The following is a 27,827-nucleotide window of genomic DNA, read 5'->3' on the forward strand; positions in this document are numbered from 1 at the left end:
GAAAACAGGACTTACTTCTTTGTTCTGCAAAGACTCCAAAGTTTTTTTTTACATAGAGCTTTCAAACTTTGTACATTGGTAGTATATCAGACTGGGACAACCACCATTATTTTGGGGTTATGTTAGAGGTCAAGATTACAGAATCACAACCTGTTTGTTTTGTTTTTAAGCCTTTTACAGGACTTTCTTCTTTATACTGCCATAACATTAACATCTTTAACCCACAACTTTTATCCTTTGCAGACAGGTAGATGATATACTTTGTATCTGTTCATTCGTCTGTCTGTCTGTCTGTCTGACCATCTTTTTACACTTCTGTGTACTGTGACAACTCAAATAGTTTTTTACCACAAGCTTTCAAACTTTGTATTGAATCTTGAAAACAGGACTTACTTCTTATATTGGTAGTACATCAGGTGAAGGGAACATAAATAATTTTGGGGTCATTATAACAAAGGTCAAGGTCATTACCATTTGTTTTTTTAGTTTTTACAGGACTTTTCACCGGACTGCAATAACTTGGAACAGCTTTTAACCCACAACTTTCATAGTTTGTACAAAAGTAGTATATGATAAACATAGTATATGGAGTTCATCAGTGTGAAAATGGTAGTGAAATTACACATAGAGAATCTAACAATGGTATTGACATTCAACATGGTTAGTCTTTCAATGGTAGTGACATTAAATGTGATCCTTGTTTCAAGTGGAAAATAAAAATTATCATTACAAAAATTTTGAAAAAAAATAGGTATTATTGTAAAACCCGGTATTGGAATGCATTGGAAATATGGTTGTTTTAAAACTTAAAGAGTCAAGATATGGATGAGTGAATCTGAGGGAATTTATAATAGAAATTAAAGTTCCTTATTCAAAAGTTTTGGTATATTTTTTTATTCTGCACATTCTAGCTTCAGTGACATTACCTTTACCAATGTACCCACTAGTTCATTATAGAAAAGAAAACGAAATAATGCATACATGGCCATTTATTAACATTTCGAGTTTCATCAATGTAGCTTAAATAAGTTGTATCAAGATATGCTTGTGCAGCAAATTGATACAGGGAACACCTAATACATTACATCAGATTAATATTGGCATATTTAAACATCAACTGCTATGTGCATGCTTGTGTTATGTCCTAATATAAATAACATACATGTATACTGAAAAACAAGAGTTGGAATAGCCAGTGGATGCTTCTCGAGTTTGCGCTTTGTCTTAAAGATAAGTGTATATAGGCAGATGAGTTTGACCTTGGGTCTATGGACCTGGGTTTATTACGCAACAAATCATCACGAAAAACTCTTGTGCCAAGTTATTTCAAATTCCCATTACAAACAAGATGTGTTAGTGACATGGATGTCCCTGCAACATTCCGCTTTGACCTAAAATTTTACCTTGACCTTGGAGGTACAAACTTGAGTCTTCACACGACACATCATCTTGTAAAGGTAAATAATTGTGCAAGCAATTTCATCAAGGAATTGAGAAGTTATGGCGGAGAAGAAAGTGAGACAGACGTTCCGGACAATGCAACTGCTATATGCCGGGGGCATAAAAGTGAAATTATGAACCAGACACGAACAATAAACCACATTTATAGTGTTTGACCTCCATGTATAATCGTCTCATCATGGTAAACATTTGTGCCAAGTTGTTTCATAATCCCTTTACAAATAACGCAATACTGTTCTAACTGTATATGAATAAAGAAGGCAGTTGGAACAGTATTGCACTAAGCCCTCGACTGTTGTGAACTGGACCTGATGAATAAATTTTCTTTTTAGCATTTGACCTCTAAGTATGACCTTTGGACTAAAGAGCTGGGTCTATCACAAGACGCATCATCTCATCACGGTGAACAGTTGTACATAGTAATTTCAAAAACAGTTTACAATGAAGTTATGGTCCTTACATGAGTTTCAGACACGTGCAAACGTGACAACGCAGGGCCTACATGCTTCCCAGAAACTTCTCGGGGAGCATAACAAGTCATTGAATGGAGTTGGAAAGATATGTTAAAATGTCTATGAATGTCTGAACTTCAAATGGTGATTCAATAGTTCTGTCAGCCATTCTTCTGATGTCAGTTATGAGATCTGGATTTAGCTCCAACAGGGGATGCACCACAATATCAGGATTGTCACACACTGGTTCATTGCAGTCAAAATCAACTCCATAGAGTTCAAGATCCTGAAAAAGATCGATATAAAAGAAATTGGTGGAATGAAAATGTACAATTGATTTATGAATAGTTGATGTTTTTCCTCTCTTTTTTGTAGACAGGGGTCATTTTTACATCTGCATGTTGCAAGTGTCACGAGTACTCAAAGCAAACAATCTTCTGTGTCTATTTAAAAATAAATACAATTATTTCATATTTACAACTTCACAAGTCCACATGTTCGTTGACAAATGACAATGATAAGAGGTGCAAAACTTTAACTTCTTCTGTATACCACAAAAGCATGACAATTATAGGCATTTTGCTTTTTATTTATTGGCTGGTGTATTCGTATTGCAACGAAGCACTTACACAAGTATTCTAAGGAGCACCTTTCTACTTTAGCAAAAAATCATAAAAAGTGATACCAAATGGTTTAAACATACAATCCCACCTGGAGGACATCTACTTACTTCAGCAGATAAATTCTCATGGTGGTTTCTGTCTTCAAGCTGCCCAGATATCCACAGCTGCAGTGGTGTTCTGTTGTGTTCAGTTCGCAGTGGACGTCTGGAAACTGCATCAACAAACTGATCAATAGATGATTGCATTCTCCTCAAGAATACAACATGCAACACCAGAAGATGAACTTCGTTGTCAACATCCAGTAGTCCGTCATCTTCCATCCTTGAGAAGAACTCATAGTATGTTTTGGTGCAGCCATCCCATAGCTCGCGCCAAAACCGTTCAATCCTGAAAAATATTTCCATAATTCCCAATTACTAATGTCATTATGGGCCATATTAAATTGTAAAAAATATTATTTCTAAATGGTTTATCTGAACATATTTCAGAACAAGCCATCTTTCAATAAAAACTGCGAGCTCATGGAAGCATTAATAGCTTACCATGATCAGCGTGCTTTGGTTAGCAAACTATATAAAAACTTGGCTTCAAACACTGAGCAGATTTGAAACATCATAATTATGACCTTCAGTATTTTTTTTACATCGTTAAAAGTATAATTTAGGAATAAATTATTAATGATAATCTTTATACACTCTGCAGTACAGTTCCTGTTCAGAGCACATTGTTCGGGTTTATTTTATGGTGTATGCACAAACTAATCTGAAAAACTGTATAAATATTTTGATCCACACACTATGCAATATAGAATTGCAATATATAGAAAAAAGGTCAAAATTCAAGGGCTCATAACTCAGGAATTTCATTTCATTTCAACACAAATTAGAGTTTTATCTATGATGGTAATCTCTACCAACTTTCAATGTTCTATCTGTAGAACTTTGATTCACAAACTTCATTGTATTATACTGCAACAAAAAGACCCAACGATGTACACCCCATACAGATTAAGTTTGCAAGAGGGAGGGTATATTTTGTAAAAATTGTAAGGGTTTAACAATACAACAAAACGTTCTTTTTACCTTTGATTATGTACACTTCTACCAGTGATGTGTGATCCGGAATTCAAACCATGTTTCTCTAACTCTAACATGAACTCGGCTATCCTTATATTCTCCATCCCTTTATCTGTTCTTACTCTCTCCGGAATACCGTACTTGTCTGTTCCAGACCGAAATGCAGTGTATGCAGTCTCTGCGGTGTTGTCTGATGCCACCATAATGTACACCGGCAGTCGAGAATATCCATCAATGCCTCCATGAAATATAAATCGCCACCTTAAATAAAATAATGTTTTAGTACTTTAAGATCATATATTTGAATATGTACTAATGATCAACTTGTATATACTATATGCAAAATAATGGTGATTTAGAGAAATCATAAGTTGTGTCTTCCTTACTATCTAATATGGACTTGGGTCCAATTCAATGACAATATATAAACCTTTAAGTGTTCAGTCAATGCAAATACATCAAATAAAAAAAATAGTGAAATGAAAGATTTAAGGGTAAATATGTTATCGCCCTAACATGAGGTTATAAATCATGACTGTTTTTGCCAAAGCCAAAATGACTGATAATTATTAATCCAGGCTTTTCATAACTATATACTTGTAAAGCGTGTGACCCCTGTGTGCCACTCCGTGCCAGGTGAGCCAAAGAGCAGTAAATCTGTACTTTTATGGAATATATAAAAAATTCTAATTTTACTTTATCTTACCGTATCAGCTTGTGGTTTGAATCCACATGCCATAAGGCTTTTGGGACTCGTACAGAATAGGCCCTGCGTCTTATTCTGTATGTTGAACACAGAGCGTTTCTCACAAGAACACCAAGAGGGTCCACAGCTTTCATGATGCTGCGGACACGTGTTTCTGTCACTTTTATTCCATCTGCCCATAGATGACCCCTCATACTCCGGTACCCAATAGAAGGGAATTCATTTATCTTTCTCCTTACAAATGCCATTAATTCCTCATCACTTAATTTAGTGTATGTTTGGCGTACTGAAAGTCCAAATTCACTCATTCGATTTTTTATTGTTTTTTCACTTACTGACAGCAATGAAGACATATTCTTTATTGTGAATCCATTTTCTATGAAGAATTCAAGAACTTCAACTGAAATATGAATGAATGGTCTGCCCCTTCCACCTGGACTGATAGTTATCAACTGTTCAACAGGTAATTGCGATGAGCTGGCGGTATTGATGTCATTTACATTCATCAGCAATTCTAAGGCATTCAGGCAGAGTTGTATTACATGATTTACATCTTCATGATATGACACTTGTGTTAGATAAGTCAGAATGCTATCTAATTCAACCTCATAATTGCCCAGTCTGTCGTTTTCAAGATTGTTAGCCACATTAATGATCCGGTCATAAATGGCCCTTCTGACTGTAGTAATTTGGTCGTCCCTGAAATGACGAACAATTACAACATTAGTTTGAACAATTGTTTTAAATAACTGTAATAATTATGTGCAGTAGTTTTTTATGTACCAATTGCAACATAAATAAGCAGTGGAAGTCAGGGATTTGACCTTAGAGGGGGCGTGGACTTTGTCAACGGTGGGGGGGGGGGGGCGTAAAAACCATTGAAAGTGCTGAGTATAAGTCATTTTGTAGCATATTTTGACCATATTTCTGCATATTTCAAGTAAAATTTGGTATAAGATGAATCACGAGCGAAGCAGGCGAGGAAAATTAGCGTTTTGGGGTATAAAAAATCATAGGTCCACGGCCATTAGGGGGGCGCGCGCCGGGTGCGCCCCTACTGGATCCGCTAGTGATAAGAAAGTTGAAAAGAAATTAAAAAAAAAATTAACAATCACAGGTGTTCGTCACATAGCCTGGATACAGTAATACATTCTTTTTTAAATATTTTTTTTTATTTTTAATATTTTTTTTATTTATTTATTTCGGTCAAGATAGTGAATACATGTCATTTAAAAAATTATTCCACAATTTTTCATGAAAGAAAATTAGTATAATATATAAATACTAATTTTCTTTCATGAAAAATTGTGGAATATTTTTTTAAATGACATATATTCACTATTTTGACCAAAATAAATAATAATTAAAATTAAAAAAAAAAAGAATATTTTTTTTTATAAAAAACTGTATCCAGGCAATGTGACAAGCACCTTTGTTAACAATGGTCTGTTTTAACTGTCAATAAATTGATTTTGACCAATTGACTCAACAATATTCATAAGAAAATGGAAGACATGCATATTGTGCCTTGTAATGAATATGGACTGAATGGCTGTGAATCAAAACCGAGACATCTCACACTGATTTTAACCACTTAAAGGGACTGGCGTGCTGGTTTGGATACCATTCTTACTGAGCTGCATGTGCACACTGCACTTCCCCCTTGCCATCTATGAGGATCTTGTTGTGAATTTCTAATCTAACTTATATATTTGAAAGGAATTTACTTTCAGTAACCATGACTAGAGCTGAGGTGATGGTTATCCGAAAGGACCTATCCGAAAATGCTACGAATGCTGAGATTCTACAATCCTCTTTCGGTTATCGAAAACTGTACAAATATGAAACATCACTTACATGCTGTTACAACGCTACTTACATGCTTACAACGCTACTTACATTATTATATTCTTCTCTGCAGAACGACTTGACTTGACTTGACCAGAATGATGTTGCTGATATAAACTTGGATTAAATCGCCGCGTAGCATTGTATCCTCACACCTTGTGCTCACGGAAAATACCGATGCGATACATGAGTTATCTCCCGTCACTAAGATTTTGCGCTAGAATTTTAGGTCTGGTACCCAGCTAGGACACAAAAAGCAAATATTAATCACGTGGTTTCTAGTTTTTATTTGTTCTGCTGTTCTTCTTATTGAAATGAGTCAGTTTTATTTCGCTTAAGGTTGTTTAATGTTAATAATTTCATAAAGTTAGAATATGGATAAATCTCTATAACAACAATTCTTATAGCCTCTACATACAAATTTAGTTTCAGTGTGAATCGAATGGGAATAAGAGTTGCACAAATACATTTGTAAGAAACAAGTTCGAGAAAACACACTTTCTTTTAAATAAATAGAAATAGCACATGTTTAAAACAAAAAGTAATTTATTGGTATCTAATATTAAATTAAACGAATTAAGATGAAGTACTGGCATTGGCTTTAGAATATTACAACTTACTATAAACATAGTAAGAAAGAATAAATAAATATTTAAGTAAAGAACTTTGATTTACTCACAGATGAATCAAATTTGTAGGAATATGATTTAAACTTAAGCAAATGAAAACAACAAGTAGTCAAATGAATATATACCCAAATTCTGCTCCATACTCTTACACCCAAATAAGATTTACCATAGTTAATACAATTGTTTAAGTATACCAAAAATGATGAATACATGTAAAAAACAACAATGGTTCTTATGAAGGATATTGAGTTTAATTTGAAAGAAAGATGCAGAAAACACGGTATTCTACCTTATGAGATGATAGAATTTCATGGTAAATCTTTGATCACTCATTATTTTTGCCTTTGTTAGCTTTTAAGTACACGGTTACAATCTTGTTATCAGTAAGTTATATTTTCAATAGAAGAATTATTAAGTAAGTAGATAAAGGTTTATCACTCATGTTTGTTATACATGTATATGTATTGATTTTTAACAAGAGTGTCGCTTTAATCGAACCAACACCCAACGCAAAGTAACATTATTAAAAGAATAAACAAACAAACAGAACAGGAACATTTCAACATCTTGTAATTTATTTACAAAACACAATGAACAAATATTTCAAGAAAAATCTCAGACAATTAAAACTCATAACTTTTGTACAAAAAAAACTTTATAAAAGTGACCGAACGTCTTGAAAACGTCGTGAAGCGTTTCTTATTCCACCGTATAGCCTGGTGGGTAACTTAGGACGACATCTGAAGGGCAGTTGGGAGTCTGGCAGCACTTTCCGGGGGCTGGAGCGTCCCAGTGGCAGGTCGGGGGAAGGTTCCACACCACACATCTGTTAAGAGAAAAATGTTCATTTAGCAAACTGAAGGACGTTAATGATATAAGACTTGAAGAACAGACATATCCATGGCTTACAATACACCCAAGCACGTGTAAAGAGACATAAAATAAATAATAGGAGTCCAGGAAACTTGGGATAATATTCAAAGATATGATCTACCGTGAAAGTAAAGTTTCTAGCACTTGTCAAAATGACACAGGGGTTGTATTCATTATGCATATCAAATCAATCTTACAGTCATTCATATTTGACATAATTCACTCTATTGGTTAGTTATTAATAATCATTAATCCGATTAGCTACATCGTTCTTAGATCCAACATTGAATACCAGCCTGATCTACATGTGTATTTAAGCATATCAGTATAGGTTCTTGTTACACGTTAATGGTGAAGAAATAAATATTAAATTTGGTCAATCATTTTTGCATTTGGAAAGTTCACGCGATTAAGATCAGATTTAATCCATGTATGCCGCAAATAATGATACTGGTGGGCAAGAACGACGACACAATTGTTCATGGATTTTGCGGTGCGACATTCATAGGAGAACATAATGGCATGGATAAGTAGTTAATTCGAGTTGTCATTCTTGTGTAAATAGTGTCGGATATGGCGGAACAATGGTCGTTATGTTAAATTTTGAACTAAATGGAAAGTTGTCCTTTTTTCAACTTGCATTTTAAGGAAAAGAAACTAACAATGTTTGTATACAAAATATGGACACGAATAGATGCATATGCATAAAGTTCATAAAAATATACCCTTTCTTGAAATAATCTTCTAATATTATATTGATTTTCTTACAATTACTCACTAATATGCTTTGTAAATACAGCCCGAGGGGATCGTATGCATAATGCATCTTAGTGACAATTTTTAAATTAGTGAAAAATAGCCTTTTTGTTGAATTGAAAGAAAACAGACAATATTTGTACATGAAAATATGAAAATAAGCAAGAAAATGGTTTAAACAATATAATGTATATGAATAAATTTCATGTAAAGTAGAGTGTGTTTTAAATAATCGTTGTCAAATACTACGAAATGTTCACTAACTTCGAAATATTCACAAATTTGCTTGATCAATGCGGCCCCAGGCCCTAATGTTTCGAAACTTCTTAAGTCCCTTATATCTAAGAATGTATATTGGCATATTGATATAAGCCATTTTAATCCTGTTAAGCTAAAGAAGTTTCATGAAATTGGGGCGGTCTTCATTTCTTAAATTTTAATGGCGGAATTACTTAAATTCTCATATAATTTGTATTAAGACTTGGGTTCTATAAAAGTGCTGCATTGCCATTGCCTTTGAAACCAGCAGGTGACCAACTTACAGAGCAGTGCGTCTGTATCGTCCCATCGAGGCGTCGGTACATTCACATTTATAGTCGCACCCGTCCCTCCACGTCTGGCTCTGCGTATACACGTTGTTCTTGTAGTAACAGCCGGTCGTCTGACCTGTTAGACCACAGGCAAACTCAAAATACAAACTACACAGGGTGTGTGTAAGCTTATTTATTCTCACACTTGGGCAAGGCCCATTCGGCGAGTGCTCCGATAAGATTGTTAGTCATATTAGGTTTTTGGAGCAAAGTGCACTGACAGAATGTAGCCCTGGTTCTTTAACGTGCACCAGTGTATGACCTCCATTGAACGTCCCTGGCGGAAGACGATTAGAAATATTCTTAGTGGTGCGGCGGGGAATCGAACCTAGGACCTCTGGATTGACAGTCAAGTGTGTTACAACTAGACCCCGGATCCGCCACAAACCGTAATGTTCTACATACGTGCAATAAACACTATCAATAAAATGCAAGATTTAAATATAAAGTAAATGCGAAAGATAATGTTATGACGTTAAACTACACAGCTTTAAAAGGTATTACGGAGTGATTCTTCTTTTCCGTGCAAAATCGTTCAAACTGCATAAAGGAAAAAATAATAAGGATCGATGCTTATATTTACATTTCCCCTTTTCACAAATTTATCATTTTATTTTTCCGCGATTTAATTACAATAAAGGAAAGAATACTTTCGAGAGTGTTTTTAATTCGTGTTTTACATATGCATGCCCCAGGTCAGTAAGAGGTCACGAAAGGTCGAACGGATCATGTAAAAAGAACGCAAAATTTATCGTTCAAAAAATCGAGTGCGAATGTAGATATTTTCCTATATATGGTGCTCATAGTACAAAAGTAATAGTACGTATCCAAATTCCGGTAATGTTGCAACACGTACCGGTCATGGTGCCTGTCCCTGTGCCCGTGGCTCCCGTGCAGTCCGGTACACCGCAACACTATTCAGCAACCGTCCTCAATACGCAGCCCGCCGCCAAATTATACGTGGGACACCTGATTGTGATAAAGCATGTCAATATTGGGGTTTAAAAAGTCATTGGCTTAATTGTACATACAAGACGAAACATGTTTTGTCCGTCTGCCAAATTGCATTAACATATAAACATATTTAAGAAGCATGAACAAAACTTGCTTTAAAATCTCCTTAGTAATAACTACCAAGCCCTCACGGTTACTAACGCAATTGAATTTCACCAACTACCATTTATTATGCCAATATTGTAATCTGATTCTATTGGAGCAACCTAGCCTGAACCACATCAAACAGGAACTTGTTTTAGGAATCCCTATTCAAGACAAGCCCCTCCCGATGACCCAGCCTGTACTAGTTATACATTCCCTATTGAATACAAGCCTCTCCCGATGGCTCAGTCTGCACAAATAATACATTCTATATTCAAGACAAGCCCCTCCCGATGGCTTAGCCTGAACTATTTATACATACTAGCCTGAATTAGTTAAAACACATTCCTTTTTCAAGGCAAGCCTCTCCCGATGGCCCAGACTGTACCAGTCATACATTCTCCATTCTAAACAAGCCTCTCCCGATGGCTCAGCCTGTACAAGTAATTCATTCCCTATTCAAAACAAGCACCTCCCCATGGCTCAGTCTGTACTAGTAGTGCATTCCCGATTCAAGACAGACCTCTCACGATGGCTCAGCCTGTACAGGTATTACATTCCCTATTCAAGACAACCCTCTCCCGATTGCTCAGCCTGTAAGGTATTACATTCACTATTTAAGACAAACCTTTCAGGTAATACATTCCCTATACAAGACAAACCCCTCCCGATGGCCAGCCTGTACAGGTAATACATTCCCTATTCAAGACAGGCCTCTCCCGATGGCTCAGCCTGTACATGTAATAGATTCCGTATTCAAGACAGGCCTCTCCCGATGGCTCAGCCTGTACAGGTAATACATTCCCTATTCAAGACAGGCCTCTCCCGATGGCTCAGCCTGTACAGGTAATACATTCCCTATTCAAGACAGACCTCTCCCGATGGCTCAGCCTGTACAGATAATACATTCCCTATTCAAGACAGGCCTCTCCCGATGGCTCAGCCTGTACAGGTAATACATTCCCTATTCAAGACAGGCCTCTCCCGATGGCTCAGCCTGTACAGGTAATACATTCCCTTTTCAAGACAGACCTCTCCCTAACGACTCTTCAGCCTGTGCTAGTTATATATACATGTATCATATACTTACCATATACATCTCCTATTTAAGACAAGCCGCTCCCGAATGGGACAAATTAAAAAGAACCTATCCCTTGGTTTTCTCTTACCTATCTCCACACCTGTAGAAGCCGGTCTGTCCGTTTTCACATGTACAGTTGTAGTCACAGCCGTCATACCAATGGTCACCAGCTCCGTAATACCGACCCTTATATACGCAACCGCCACCTGAAAATACAACAAAACACTGCTGACTCTGTCCAAATGTCATTAAAATCAGATCCCAAGTAATCGTTTTAGGGCGGCAATGGCCTCCAAAGTCATGTTCTCTGATCGCATACTGCGTAGTGAAATAAAGCGAACATCACGATATGATTTTAAAGAGATTGATTTTGTCTAAGAATATCATTGAATGACCTCGGGCGAATAACTGCAATGGTGACGATATTGTCGCTTTAACAATTACTCTCAATGAACAGTCAGAAATTTAGACTGCTTTTGTAATACTTTAGATATAGTTTATGTTTTAGAATCACAGCGTTAGAATGTATAAAATGTCAGGAAGTTTCAGCCTTATTGATATAAGAAGTCTATTAAAATAAAGGAGGAGTTTAAAATACTCACTGTATTCCACATATCCAGAGCCAGTGCCGGTGCCGGTTCCCGTTCCCGTCCCTGTCCCAGTGCCCGGTGCCGCGGTACCGGATCCGGTTATTACACCACCAGAACCCGTCGCTGAAACAGCGGTTACAACAAATGTTTTGTCAATTACTTTACATCATATGCAGAGAACAGAATATAACACATTTTCTTAACTTAAAACACCTCTTAATTTATTAACGACGACGCCAACGACGGGCGACGGACAATGACTAATTGTCTACAGTAACAGTGGGTGTTTGGAAGATGGTTCTCACGAGGTCTTAAAGCAAGTGTATGAACAAACAGGTACCAATTACCTGGACAGAGGTTACAGTAGTGTGCGCAGTTGTCACGTGCCCATTGCTCGTACAATCCCGTGCACGCATCTTGAGTGTAGGCAGCGCAGTTGGATAACTTGTCCATACAGCTACCAGACCCAGTTCCTAAGAAGAGTAAGATTACAGTTCCAAGTTAATTTGCAATATCGGCAATACATAAGCCTTTGGCCATAAACATACACATAGGATGAAATGTACACAAATTTAAAAGGTGACAAATACAAAATAAACTAACAAAAAACATTTCACACGTACATAGTATAGACACAATAACAATTTACTTGATTGTACTATCTAACTATGAAGCAACTGCGTCAATACTGGCAGAACGTCGTTGAAAAGCATTGTAAATGTATTAAGATACATGTCTTATATTGTTTGTGCTTTTGAGGATATTAATACCCTAAATTTATTCAAGGTATTCCACGAATTGAAAACATTGAATTGTAGACGTAAGTCATAAAAAAGGACAAGCAAGCAAAAAATAAAATTCAGATTGTAACTTCCAACTCCAATTTCAAGAATGTGAGAACATAGTCGCAACCCCGTTAATGCAATTCTATATTTCTATGAAATCGAGATTCTTTTCAAATTCAAAATTTAACTTGAATTGTTTATAATAATTTAACTTCGGTAGTAAATGAATGGTGTCAGTCCAGTGTTTTACATATTGATCGTGGCGGCGTTGTCTTAACGATATAAAACAACAATTTGATATATGATCAGAAGACCAAACATAACTAAAACCGAGGGTGTCTAACACATTCTTCATATATTTAGACCAGTTATCCTTAGCATTGCAGTAAACAAAACTAACATCATTAACTTTTCACAATATATATTATTTATAAGCGAGGTTGGGGAAGATTTGATATTGCACCAAACTTTAAGTGCTCTGAATCGTCCTTGCTCTCTTAGAAGAGCAGCATTAGAAGTTTGAGAGCGAACTCCAAGAATGTTTTTTACAATATTTAAGGTGGAGTTTATCCACCTATTTCATGTCACATATACCCCAAACCTCACAACCATACATAAGAATAGGAGCAATCATAGAGTCGAACAATAAGAGTTTAGTCTAAACGTCGTGTTTAACTCTACCAAAAATTGATACAATGTGATTATATGATTTCAAAGCTTGATCTTTCAGCGCTTTAACTGCATTTACAAAAAGTTCCATTGTAATTGAATTTAATACCCAAATAACAGAAGATATCCATTGTTTCGACAACATTATTATCAATGGACCAAACAAAGCGATTCAATGTTTTTCATTTTTCAAAAATACATATTTTAGTTTTTTAGATTTCATCAGTTATGTCTGAAGTTTAATGTTGAATTAGTCTTCTCCGAAAAATCGATGCAGATTATTTTGTAGTTTATTGTTCATCATAAAAAATTGCAAGTTTGGAAGTAACGTAAATAACAGTTTTTTCAGACATGAAACATCTTTTTTCGCTGAAAAAAAATATGATGTTTTATTACGTAATGTATAATTAAATTAAAACAGTTTTCTATACTTTTTCTTTTATAGTTTTTTTACAAGTAAACATTATGTTCAAAAGCTGATAATTATTTAGTAACGATTTTTTAACATGGTGCTTTAGTTTCCAGACGCCCCAACGGCCAAGGCGTAAACATGTCTTAAAATGTTTATATGATGATACACTTTCATAAAATCATGTTCTACAAAATTGCCCTTGGTGGGAAGCAAAACAAGTTTCCCTTATAATCTAATACAACTCCATTGGATACAATACTCTGCAGAGTCATAGAAATAGCAGAGCGCGGAATTCGACAATGTTTTATTGATAATTCCAAGGAACTATCGTGTAAAATGTCCCAACAACCATTTGGTACGCTCCAAATCCCTTGTATCATTACCTGTGATAGTGCCAGTTCCTGTACCGGTACCAGTTCCCGTACCTGTACCAGTGCTAGTTCCCGTACCAGTACCAGTGCCAGTTCCCGTACCAGTACCAGTGCCTGTTCCAAAAATCAAATAAGTATAGTCTATATATTCATTATATCCTTTTTAACAACAAAATATGTGGAACGACAGCGTTTTGGTATATAGTCAAACATACATACAGATAATTCTGAATAAATCATCAATCCCGGCCTTTATCCATAAGCAAGCTGGTCGTCCTCGGCTTAAAGATTTACATTCGGAACTCCTCGGCCATTTTTTTTCAAAAACAACCTCGGATGTATATGGACGGTTTACATACTTAAAAAGTGGTACGTTTAAGTCCGCTGCAAATAGATCGCGTAGTAATCTTATTTAGTAGTTAAAATTTATGGCTTAACTCTTGGGAATCGTAATTATGTTTGCAATAATACACTTCACTGGCAATCAATTTAAACTGAGAGCAATGAATACAACTCGTAAACACTACATTTAATTAATGCTTTTATTAAAAAAAAAACGGACTACTTCAACAGATGTACCGGCATACATCCGAGGTTGTTTTTGAAAAAATGGCCGAGGAGTTCCGAATGAAAGATTTAAGGCAAAGCCCGATCTAAACCTAAGATAAGCAAACGCACATATCAATAATAAAAGCCTTGCAAACTATGAACATGCTTACCAGTGATTATCCCCGTCCCTGCTCCTATGGACATCAATGTTCATCCTCGTTATTAACTTTCAAAACGATTATGCATTACTTTGGTTTACAACTGTTTTCAAATCGGAATCATAGGGGCAAGGTGCGATGTTTTGACAACCCCCTATGACCATGCCCCCATTGTTTTGAAACAATCCAAGGCTTATAGGTAATGCTGGGAGAATTGTTACTAATGATAAATTACAAATCAAAGATTATAGAATAAAATTTAAAAAAAAATGTAACAGATCTCCCATCATTATCAATAAGCTTGGGATTAATTCAGAACAGTGGGGTGCGTGGTCATAGGGTTGTGTCAAAACAACGCACCCTGTCCCTGTCATCGGAATTGATTATTCATATCATTAGTTTTAACTTTTAAAATTAAAAAAAAAAGTTTACTTTAACCTACAAATCTGACTAAAACCTTATCCTGAATATACTCTCTGTATCATTCGGAACTCCTCGGCCATTTTTATCGAAAACAACCTCGGATGTATTTGGGCGGTTTACATACTCAAAAAGTGGTACGTTAATGTCCGCTGCAAGTAGATCGCGTAGTAATTTTATCTAGCAGTTAAACTTTCTGACTTAACTCTTGGGAATCTTAATTATGTTTCAATAATACACTTCACTGACAATCAATTTAAACTTACTGGTGTTAAAAGGTGAAAAATACAATGAAAGATGAATACAACTTATTTATCTAAAATATGTCAAACTCGAATAAATGTTTAATAGTAAATAATGGGAATACATATCTTAACAAAATAAAACATATCATTGTCTTATGGGAAAACCTATATATAACTTGTTCGTACTTGTACTAGTATTCTTGACTAAAAATGCTTGCAAGGGGGTGGATTTCAATAAGCATCTTAGAAACACTTTTCAACTTAGAGAAAACTTGCTATTTTCTTATTTGAATTATAAGAAAAAGAACAATCTTTGTACACCAAAACCATGAAAATAAGCAAGAAAACGGTCTGAACAATATATGCACATGAATAGATCTGATCAAAAGTAGCGGATATTTAAAAAAAATAGCGTGAAAAATTACGAAAATCTAACTAAGTTGAAAATATTCACTAAGATGCTTATTGAATACGACCCCAGGTAAACATAGATCGTTTGCCTGTGACTAGAAAAAGGTGTCAAAAATTGACGTGGAATTGAATGAACATTGATATATTTTTTCATTTTATGCATTAATCATATTTTCTTGGCGCTAGCAAAAAACAAGTATGCATTCCATTGCTTAAATTGTTTCCACATACCTCCACACATGTTGCAGTGTTTTGGGCAATTGGCGACGGCCCATGGACGGTACTGGGCGTCCGTGCACACACTGACATCGTATTGGGCACAGTTCGGGATCGCGTCCACGCATGCGCCGCTAGGTGGCGCCGTCGCCAAGTACGGGTTGGTACCTATACGTAAAAATAAACAAAAGAAAGTTGACGGTCACAATCTAGCGCTTGGAAACCACTATTACATCCAACAATAAAGTTGAATAGTATAGAAGAAATACAAAACCTCCATTAATACACCATACGCGACAACGTGTTTAAAATTCGGAAATTAGCAGCCGCAACTCTATCTATAGCCTCATGAATAACCAATTTAAAAAACAAACAAGGCATCCCGTACCGCCACCGTAGTAGCCACAGAATTTTCCGCAGTTCTCCCTCGCCCATCCTTCATACTGCTGTCCACATACGTAATTGCCGTACGATTGGCAGTTGACCTTGTCCTGGCACGTGCCGAACGTCTGGGCCGCGTCACACTTCAGTACCTGGCAACACGCATCGCGCGGGTCCTGGCCGAAAGAACAGCCAGTTGGTACGGACGCGATTCTTGCGCATCTGCGTAAAAGGAAACGTATTGAGTCGAACGGCGTACATGAAATAGTTCCAAGTAATTTCATAGTTCCAAAGGCAATAGCGATTAAAAGCTTTCGTTATAAACAATGGAGTTGTTCTAATTTCATATTTTCATGAAGCGTTCTTTCAGTATTTTCATTTTATAACTACATATGTCAAAATCTTTCCTGCGTGAGGTATTGCACTAACTATCTCACTGCGTGAGGAAATGGATCCCCTCACACTGGAAATGACGTCACTCACCTCTCATTACACCTGTACATTCCCTTGCTGGCGTCCACACATTCACAGTCGTAGGCGCAGCCGTCCTGCCACGTGGCTCCCTGGGCGTACACCTGACCCTTGTACAGACATTTGCCTGAAGGATAAAAAACATATATACAGGACTGAGCAATTTAGATCCCCTTGAACTCAAAATGTAATTAAAGGCAGCAGTATTCGATGCCGTGAACTGGGAATTGCAGACCAGATCGAGGTCCTTTATGCCATACTACTGCGATATTGATATGTGTCTAGTGTTATGTAACAAGATAAACACAATCCATAATAACATGGAATGTGTGAACAGTCAACATTCGAATGCCGATATTATTTTTTAACCGCTTAAATGACAATCGGAACACCTCGGCCAGTATCGATTTAGGAATTGGCTCGAAGCTTGCCGGAGATGGCCGAGTTGTTACGATTGCTTAAATAAACATATTTTAAAGAGGAGCTGTTTTTTGTCGGCACTTTTCGTTATTCAATTTGAAAGTTTGAAAGGGGGCTTATGAAACTTATTATTCATTATCCATGCCTATATACACATACACTGGCCGAAGTCACAGAGAGTTTGGCTTCATAAATAGGATGCAAATATGTGTTGGTGCTTAAGCAGGGGCGCATCCATATATGACGTTAGAGGGGGTGTAACTTAGGGGCGTAACCTTTTGACCTGCGCCCTTCCCTCAGAACCGAAATTGGTTAGGTATAACGTGTTGGCATGGGGAGTTCTCACCCAAAAATAGCTCAACAATTACGAGTCCGAAATGGTGCATTTGGGCATATTTTATTCATTTTTGCCATAAAAAACCCGGACGATGGACGTTTTTAGCTCCCCCCCACCCTTAAGGTGTTAACTGAGGCAGGTGTTAAGGTATATTGAAAACCATCATATCATTTTTTGCATGAACTTCATTTTTGAGTAACACCAGAATGATGCTACGATTATGATATATAAATATATAAGAGAAGTAATGAAATATAATATCACTATGATTATAAAGCAATTGTGTTAATTTATTTCTTAAATAGCACAATATCTATATAAAACAGCACTCGGTTAAAACATTAACAATATTCAAATTTAACATTTTGTAACTTAAAACTATACCACATCTGTGTTTGAATTAATGATTGGTTGATCACCTTACACAGCGATAAAAAGAACTCCGTTCTTACTGTTGTAACTGGTATGGCTGATCTGCCAAAATATGATGCTGGTTGGGTGGCCATATCCGGTGAAGGCGCCAACAAATCCCGTTGTTCCTACATTTCCGCCGGCGTTCTGACACTGTGGTACCCGGCAACACTGTGGGTCCTTGGGGTCGGCGACGAATGTGCACGTGGAAGGCACGTTGGTGTACTTGGGGCACCTGTAGAGGGTTATATTTAGAAGTGAATCTGATTTTTGGACACAAATCAATCTAAAGACTAAAAACTCCATAATAGGGTTACAACGAATAGGGCAAGGAAAAAAGAATAAGAGAATCCAAATGAAAACAAATAAAGTTACTTGTAAGGTCATGGTCGTGTCCATCGTAATATACGACTACAATAGATCCCCGTTGGCTCGAACTCAAGGTATTGCTTACCTTCAGTTTAATGAAATCGGTCCTTTACATCCAGTTCGAGCCAACGAGGAATTCGAGCTAAGCGAGTTCGACCAAACGGGGTTCGACTAAAGTTCAAACGATGTCTACATGTTTTTCCGAATATCATCCCGTTTACTACTTAATAGATATTTTACGATGGTTAAACAATCATTGCCATCATGGTTGGGTGTCCATGTTTACCTGTCCGTGCACTGGTAGTAGTGGTTCAGGGCGTCCTCACAGCGGCACTGGAGTCCACATCCGTCATACCAGGACTCGCCCTGTCGGTAATACAGGCCCTTGTAGTGACACAGGGCTGAAACAGTTATTTAAACAACGTAATATTAAAGCATGATAATAATGTAATAAAATCATACTTTCAGACCTAGTCACACGTTCAATACATTGAAGTACAAGGCAGCAGTGGAGGCAAGCATCACAATGTATACTACTTCAGGTTCATTATAATAAATAAAAGAAAATCCGTCGGAAAAAAATGCAGCCTTTTCCATAAGCAAGCTGGTCTAATTCAGAGCCATGTTGATGTTTCACAGAAATAATTTTGTAAAAGTAAAATGTTACTGTTACAGAGGTGATAAATCAAACCGCCTCAAAGACGGGGTGGTATGGTAAGGAGTACAGATTTTACTTATTTTATTGGAACAACATCTTAAAGCTGCACTCTCACAGATTTACCGTTTTCACAACTTTTTTTGGAATGAGAAAACCAGTGATAAAAGACAGCTGGCAAAAGCTAAGATCGCAGGTTTTCATATATCTGTTCAAAAATTGATGTTTTATGGCTAAAAGCGTTACTAAAGGTTTTTAGAAAAGTTCATAAAACATCATTTTTAACTCAAATGTGAATATCTTCGATCTGATTTTTTGTCAGCAGTTTTATGTCACTTGTTTCCATGCATTTTCGCATAAATTGGCTCGTCCCAAGATAAAAATTTAAAAAAGTTGTCAAAACGTTCAATCTGTGATAGTGCAGCTTTAAGCTTCCCGAACATCCATATAAAAAGTTGGTTCTTATATTGATATATGAAACATAAATCTAACATTGATAAGCATTCTGTGTTCACGTATTAATTTGAATAAAATATTACTTCTGCACGCTGTCTTTTTCAGCTCGGCATGTAGGGTGTTGAGGGCGTCGAAGCTGCTCACATTGAACACGTGCTGGCTGTTCGTGGCGATCGTCTGCAACTCCGCCTTGTCCACGCCGGACCCGATACCGATCGCGAAAATCTAAAACAAATAATCAACTTTGGTAAGATATTTTTCGGAAATAAACATTATATACGCTCTGCCTTCGTTTTTATCCGTTTCAATATGTTATGTATATGACTGTATAACATATATACATTTAATTTTGTAATCTGATATTTGATAAACCATACGTTGTTTTTTTTCATTCATAAATGTCTAGACGGACATGTGCAATTAATACCTATCCCGATCGGCGAGTACTTGCAGTTTGAGTTATTGAAGTAGCAGAAGAAGATCTTTATAAGCTTTTTACCTTCAGATCAAATTCTTAAATTTTGTGTAAAATATACGTTGCCTTTTGTACAATTTCATGAAATAAAATATGTTTACACCACATGTACGTGAAATTAGCGGCCTAGCGGCCTAGCGGCGTGAAATTAGCGGCCTAGCGGCGTGAAGTTAGCGGCCTAGCGGCGTGAAGTTAGCGGCCTGGCGGCCTAGCGGCGTGAAGTTAGCGGTCTGGCGGCCTAGCGGCCTAGCTGCGTGAAGTTAGCGGCCTAGCGGTCTAGCGGCCTGGCGGCCTAATTATTTCCAAGCAATTGTTAATGCGTTTTTTTAAACAATGATAAATCAAGGTTTTTTATTCATATAGTTACATAGCGGCCTTAAATTGTTATCTATTCAGAATATTTTTCTTTACCTTTTATTCTAAAACAATTTTAAATTAACTGTTTTATGCACAAATTATCACTCTGAAGCGTTTTTCAACTTTTTTTCAAAAAAGTCGATCTAGCACTTCAGCGACCTAGCGGCATAGCGGCGTGAAATTAGCGGCCTAGCGGCCTAAATTGAATCCTATTTCAAAGCATGTATACATGAATTTTCTTCTAAAACAATGACATTTTAACTGTTTTTATGCACAAATTAACACATTGAAGCGATTATCAACAGTTTTTTCCCAAAACGTCGATAAAGCAGTCAGCTATTTCAAAGCATTAAACATGCCTGTTCTTCTAGAACAATGATGTATTTACTGTTTTTATGCACAAATTATCACTCTGAAGCGTTTTTTAAAAAAATTCCAAAAAGTCGATCGAGCACTTTTAGGCCGCCAGGCCGCTAGGCCGCCAGGCCGCTAACTTCACACCGCTAGGCCGCTAGGCCGCTTAAGTGCTCGATCGACTTTTTTGAAAAAAAAACCGCTTATAGTGATAATTTGTGCATAAAACAGTAAATATATCACTGTTTTAGAAGATCAGCATGTTTAATGCTTTGAAATAGCTGACTGCTTTATCGACGCTTTAAAAAAAATGATGATAATCGTTAATAGCTTCAAAGTGTTAATTTGTGCATAAAAACAGCTAATATGTCATTGTTTTAGAAAAAATGCTTGTATACATGCTTTGAAGTAGGATACCATTTTAGGCCGCTAGGCCGCCAGGCCGCTAACTTCACGCCGCCAGGCCGCTAGGCCGCTGAAGTGCTCGATCGACCTTTTTGAAAAAAGTTGAAAAACGCTTCAGAGTGATAATTTGTGCATAAAAACAGTAAATATATCATTGATTAAGAAGATCAGGCATTTTTAATGCTTTGAAATAGCTGACTGCTCAATCGACTTTTTTGAAAAAAAATATGTTGATTATCGCTAATAGCTTCAAAGTGTTAATTTGTGCATTCAAACAGTTATTATGTCATTGTTTTAGAAGAAAATGCATGTATACATGCTTTGAAATAGGAAACATTTTAGGCCGCTAGGCCGCTAGGCCGCCAAGTTGCTAACTTCACGCCGTTAGGTCGATATGCCGCTGAAGTGCTCGATCGACTTTTTTGGAAAAAAAAGAAAAAACGCTTCAGAGTGATAATGTGTGCATAAAAACAGTAAATACATCATTGTTTTAGAAGAACAGGCATGTTTAATGCTTTGAATTAGCTGACTGCTTTATCGACGTTTTGGAAAAAAAACCTGTTGATAATCGCTTCAATGTGTTAATTTGAGCATAAAAACAGTTAAAATGTCATTGTTTTAGAAGAAAATGCTTGTATACATGCTTTGAAATAGGATTCAATTTAGGCCGCTAGGCCGCTAGGCCGCTAATTTCACGCCGCTATGCCGCTAGGTCGCTGAAGTTCTTAATCGACTTTTTTGAAAAAAAGTTGATAAACGCTTCAGAGTGATAATTTGTGCATAAAACAGTTAATTTAAAATTGTTTTAGAATAAAAGGTAAAGAAAAATGTTCTGAATAGATAACAATTTAAGGCCGCTATGTAACTGTATGAATAAAAAACCTTGATTTATCATTGTTTTAAAAAAAAACGCATTAACAATAACTTGGAAATAGAAAAAATAATTAGGCCGCCAACTTCACGCCGCTAGGCCGCTAACTTCACGCCGCTAGGCCGCTAACTTCACGTACATTTACAATAAATATCATTTTAAAGACAGATTAAGAGCATGCGAAACACAGGGTTACAAAAAAATCTTGAATTATCATTTATCATCTTTTCACATATGCAGGTCTCTATGGAAGCAATCGTTTGAAAAATGCATATCTCGACATAAGGGTTAAAATTATAATATTTATGAAATATCTTAAATCAATGTTCTTTGAATGGTGAACAATAAAATATTTGATTTTAAACAAAACCATTTCTGTGCTCCATATAATCATCATCATATTCATCATCATCATCATCATCATCATCATCATCATCATCATCATTATTATTATTATTATTATTATTATTATTATTATTATTATTATTATTATTATTATTATTTTTATTAATATTATTATAATTATAATTATTATTTTTATTATTATTATTTTTATTGTTGTTATTATTATTATAATTATTCTTCTTCTTCTTATTATTATTATTATTATTATTATTATTATTATTATATTTTTTTATTTATTTTTTTATTTTTTTTAATATATTTTTTATTGTTATTATTAGTATGAGAATTAGTTTTAGTATCATTCTTGTTCTAGTTCTTGTTCTTGTTCTTCTTGTTCTTGTTCTTTTCTTCTTCTTCTTCTTCTTCTTCTTCTTCTTCTTCTTCTTCTTCTTCTTCTTCTTCTTCTTCTTCTTCTTCTTCTTCTTCTTCTTCTTCTTCTTCTTCTTCTTCTCCTCCTTCTTCTTTATTATCATTTCCGTCATTATTCATACAAGTCAAACGAACGGTTTTAAAAGAGAAAGAAATATTTTGTAACAAAATATGGCCGCGTTCCAAAAGATACCGTACGTGTTCAACAAGCACGTTCATGAATCTATAAACAGGAACACCAAGAGGATCTTGTGTGATAAAACAGGTCTCAAATGATATTCAAGTGGTTAAAAGTCTTTGATACTCATTTATTAATCTTTTAAAATGTTTATAATCTAAACTTTTGATATCAGTAATCCGTAAAGTGTCGGAAGTTTTATTCAGGATGTTAGTTAAACTTTCCTTAGTAACATTATCTTGTCTAAACAACTCGGTCTTCAATTCATACAAGGTTAAAAGTAAGGTCACCTAGATGAGTTACAATTTTGTCAGAACACTTAACGGTTATTTATACTCAATAGTAAGTTCACTTTTAAATTCCATCGTAACTATATAATGTATAAGCATGTAACTGCTGCTAAATGGCCCAGACTTACACAACTTCAAATACGAGTGCATGCACATACAGTGTGTGTAAACCACGTGATAAATTACGTCATATATGCTATGTCGGAAGGCAACATTTTGCTTAAAATGAAGACTTAAATTATATTTTAAATGAAACAAAGGGCAGTCTATGCCTCTTAAAGAGCCCTGCATTTGTTTTATGACCGAAATTTGGTAAAGTCATTAGTTTCATCAAACACTTCGACAAACCTGTTTCCAAAATCATGTTTTGACAGTGCTACATCAGACGGCCGTATTGTGAAAAGGTTTGCCGAAGTGTTTAATGAAACTAAACTCTCAATCAAACTCTGGTAAAAGACCAAAGGCAGGGCTCTGTAATCGGCGTAGACTGCGCTATGTTTCATTTAAAATGGTGAATAGTGAAGTTATCTTTGTTTAAAGTATTTTTTTCAAATCAAAATATTGCCTTCCGACGTAGCATTTATGACGTAATTTATCACGTGGTATACACACAGTGACATATAACGTTAACATATAACCTTGATGTCTGGCAAACAATAATCTCTTTTCACTAACAAATGGCTGAATTTCATCTAGAAAGGTAAACCATGTAAGCCACCCAGTCATGCACTCGTATTTGAAGCTGTGTACGTCGGGGCCATTTAGCCCAGTTTGACCCAATTGAGTTTTCCATTATAGTACGGTAAAATATAATTTCATAATGCGTCGGATGTTTCCTTAATTAACAAATACAATGTATTTGTGCATACATGTGTTCACTTGTATGTTAATCATGCAATGCTATATTTATGCATTGAGTATTTTGTTTGTGAAACTGATGCCCATATGGGCCTAGTTTTTGAATAAAAACTATAATTGAAACTGACCAAAACTTAAACGAAGGTAAATATAATGTGTGAATTACACATTAGTTCAGATTCAAAGCAATGTCGGAAACTACCGGGGACATTACAGTAGCCAAGACCTTATTGTTGTTAAAGCAAAATACACAAAACAACAAGAAATGCCTTTAAAGGTCTTCCTACCTTAGCATTAAGATTGCTGTGTATATGAGCAGACTCTTTGACGGTTTCTGCCGGCACGTTCGACTTGCCGTCTGTCATTACAATGAGGATGTTTGCGACTCCTGCTCTGTCGCCGGCGGCTTGGGTGAAACTGTTCGCCTCCACGTACTTGAGGGCAAGGTCAGTGCGAGTACCGCCCGTGTGATACCTGTCAAATATGTTGATAATTGCATGTACTTGAGATCAAGGTCAGTGCTAGTACCGCCCGTGTGATACCTGCCATATATGTTGATTATTGCATTTACTTGAGGGGAAGGTCAGTGCTAGTACCGCCCGTGTGATACCTGTCATATATGTTAACATTACATTTACTTCAGGATAAGGTCAGTGCTAGTACCGCCCCTGTGGTGCCTGTCATATATGTTTATAATTGCATTCACTTGAGGGGAAGGTCAGTGCTAGTACCGCCCCTGTGATACCTGTCATATATGTTGATAATTGTATTTACTTGAGGGCAAGGTCAGTGCTAGTACCGCCCCTGTGATACCTGTCATATATGTTGATAATTGTATTTACTTGAGGGCAAGGTCAGTGCTAGTACCGCCCCTGTGATACCTGTCATATATGTTGATAATTGTATTTACTTGAGGGGAAGGTCAGTGCTAGTACCGCCCCTGTGATACCTGTCATATATGTTGATAATTGTATTTACTTGAGGGCAAGGTCAGTGCTAGTACCGCCCGTGTGTTACCTGTCATATATGTTGATCATTACATTTACTTGAGGTCAAGGTCAGTGCTAGTACCGCCCCTGTGGTGCCTGTCATATATGTTTATAATTGCATTCACTTGAGGACAAGGTCACTGCGAGTACCGCCCATGTGATACGTGTCACATATGTTGATAAAAACATAAATAAAAGGCTTATGCATCTTAATTTTATGATAAGGTGCGTTCGAAAGATAATTTGTTGGTAATCTTTTGCATTTTTAAGTATCGTTTGATAGTTTATGCGACCTTTGACAATTGACAATTTTCGTAATTCAAAAAATGAAATGCAGAGTTTTGCTTGAAATATACTGAAATGCGGCCCCTAAATCATTGCACCCCTTAAAAAACAACAACTATACATGTTCAATCTGATACTAATGCAGCCAATGGTGAGGTCTTTAAAATTGTACGATATTATACGTATCTTCCATGGCCGAGCTGTTAGGTGTAACCCAACCCGAGTGTAGGGTGTTTTGCGCAATCCAGGTTTACCGAATTTCCGCAAAACACCTTGCGTGAGGGTTGGGATGAACTTATCTTACCCGAACGGCCATGGTAGATGCTTTTTCTCCCACCTCATTAAAATAAAATATAGCAAAAATGTCTTTAATTTAATTTTTGCATACGGCTACTTTTTTATTTTTGCTAATGGGTAAGAAAAGGATTTCCAGCATGGCCATTCATTTATCTACTTATCAGGGGTGGGAGAAAAGGATTTCCAGCATGGCCATATATTTGGATCTACTTATGAGCGGTGGGAGAAAAAAAATAAAAGTCTATGTAACTGCATCAGTGCAAGCAATGCCCCCAAATAAATAATAAGACACTAGTCTTGAATTCAAAGAAAATGAAACAATTTGTGTTGTTTTTGTGACTCAAGAGCTTGTTTCGACCAAATACGGCCTTTCATTCGTTAAAGCTCATAGACGTAACAGTTTTGGAGTATTAGCAGGTCGGGTTACAAAGAAAGAACTCACGCTTCTTACCCAACTTTGTGGATGGCTGCAACCAGATCATGTTTGGTTGAGTATGTGTTGAGATTGAACTCGTTGTGCGGGGTGGCCGCGAACGTGACGATGCCGATTTCGACATTGCGCGGTCCGATGTCGAAAGTCTGCGCGAAGCGTGAGACAAAATCGAGCTGTTTCTGGAAGTTCGTGCTCCCGACGGAACCGGAAGAGTCGAGGAGGAACACAATATCGGCCGGGTTCGATCCGCAGTCTGTGAAACAGAATTGTTAAAGTGACAATCTTATTCAAAATCAAGACATACACATGTATAACAAAGATAAGTTTTGAGTGATAAAACTTTAACTACTTACAAAATTATGCATTTATGGAAAATATTATTTACTGATAACAAGATTATAACCGTGTAATTAATAGCTAAAAACCCAGAAATATTAAATGATTGGTGAATGCTAAAAGATATACTGTGATCTACTATCGTTTCAGAAGATAGAAATATCGTGTTTTCTGCACCTTTCTTTCAAATTAAACTCGGTATTTTTCATAAGAGCCATTGTTTTCGACATTTGTACAGCCTTTTTGGTAAATTAAAACAATTGTACTAATTTTGGTGAATCATATTTGGGAGTAAGAGTGCATCTTTAAATAAGTAATAGTTTCGTTAGATTCTAAAAAATCTAGTAATCGTTTTCTTTAGGATGTTGTTGTGGCACTCGTGTGTTTCTTCTGTTATGGTTACATGTGGTACAAATAAGATATTGGGAAGAGTTAACGGACCGTTTTACAATCGCAGTGACGCTTGCTCTACATTTGTTAAGATTGCATCCTTCTGTCATTCTGTAACGGTACATTACCTTTCACTCTATGAAACTATTTTTTGGTGCATTCGTCAGAATCGATGAACGTTAAATTAATGAACAGAAAACTTGAAAAAATGCCCCACACACAAATGGAAACACCCAAGTTATATAACAACTGATTCATAAAAGCAGATAAAGACTGTAAGAAATAAACAGAATCTTTCAAATAAAACGTATTTTTTCCCATTTAATTGCCTCCATGTGTATAGTTCTAGGAGACCGACATGTCCATATACATATTGATAGAAAGGAGAAAATAGCAATTACATTTGAATAACAATGATAGTGTTGCATTTTTCATTGATAATAACTTTTATAGAAACACTAAGATTTCTTCAATTTAAGAGCGTATAAATAAATAAATAATGAATATCGTCTTATTGTTTACTATCACCCGATGATATTGCTTGCCTTATGTGACCACATGCGCGTGAAAGTAAACAATCACTTTAACCACAAACAAAATATATACAAGTACAATTATGCAACAATAACCTCATTAGACATTGTAGTATTCTTCTGATAGCGCGTATAAAATTGAACTATTGCAAAAAATAAGAGTATTGTGGTTTGCTTGTTTCTCCTCGATATTACTATTTGCCTTATTTTTTTTTATAACAGACACGGGTACAATTAAGTTAGACAAACATTTATAAGCATCTAGTTATGAACGCAAAATATTAATAAACAATCGCAAAAATACAATAAGAACCCCAGGGGTGGTACTTACTTGGTGCCGGGGTCGTGGCCGCTGCCTGGACCCCTCGGGCTGCCGTTAGGCCCACGAGGGCTACCAGAAAATTCCTGAGCATTGTCGGAGGATAAATGCCCGAGTTTCGTAGGAATGCGCTTTTTATAGATGCCCCAAAGCGAGCCATGGGG

At 36.3% G+C, this 27,827-nt stretch overlaps 2 protein-coding genes and 1 long non-coding RNA gene across 4 annotated transcripts; all 3 read right to left on the reverse strand.

The window, feature by feature from the left end:
* Positions 1-971: 971 nt before the first annotated feature.
* On the reverse strand, positions 972-6,830 carry LOC128221272 (uncharacterized). Of its 2 annotated transcripts, none has more exons than XM_052929826.1 (5): positions 6,218-6,830; positions 4,319-5,017; positions 3,619-3,873; positions 2,644-2,923; positions 972-2,199 (listed from the first exon to the last, which is right to left on the reverse strand). In XM_052929826.1, coding segments are annotated over exons 1-5 (1,437 nt in total). In that variant the 5' UTR covers positions 6,220-6,830; the 3' UTR covers positions 972-1,998. The 2 variants fall into 2 exon arrangements, with proteins under 2 accessions (XP_052785786.1, XP_052785787.1); XM_052929827.1 differs by having other exon boundaries at positions 3,619-3,850; positions 6,218-6,825.
* A 4,971-nt stretch (positions 6,831-11,801) lies between these two features.
* LOC128221289 (uncharacterized) lies at positions 11,802-14,761 on the reverse strand. The gene is made up of 4 exons (XR_008258942.1): positions 14,740-14,761; positions 14,033-14,134; positions 12,131-12,256; positions 11,802-11,906 (listed from the first exon to the last, which is right to left on the reverse strand). It is a non-coding gene; the product is annotated as an uncharacterized LOC128221289 (long non-coding RNA).
* A 4,502-nt stretch (positions 14,762-19,263) lies between these two features.
* On the reverse strand, positions 19,264-27,823 carry LOC128221715 (cartilage matrix protein-like). The gene is made up of 5 exons (XM_052930315.1): positions 27,676-27,823; positions 26,104-26,338; positions 24,369-24,555; positions 19,603-19,744; positions 19,264-19,271 (listed from the first exon to the last, which is right to left on the reverse strand). Exons 1-5 carry the CDS (start codon positions 27,821-27,823, stop codon positions 19,264-19,266), a joined length of 720 nt encoding a protein of 239 aa, XP_052786275.1.
* Between the last annotated feature and the right edge of the window lie 4 nt (positions 27,824-27,827).

The sequence above is a fragment of the Mya arenaria genome, chromosome 16 (assembly GCF_026914265.1).
Source record: "Mya arenaria isolate MELC-2E11 chromosome 16, ASM2691426v1".
NCBI classification, from domain to species: domain Eukaryota; kingdom Metazoa; phylum Mollusca; class Bivalvia; order Myida; family Myidae; genus Mya; species Mya arenaria.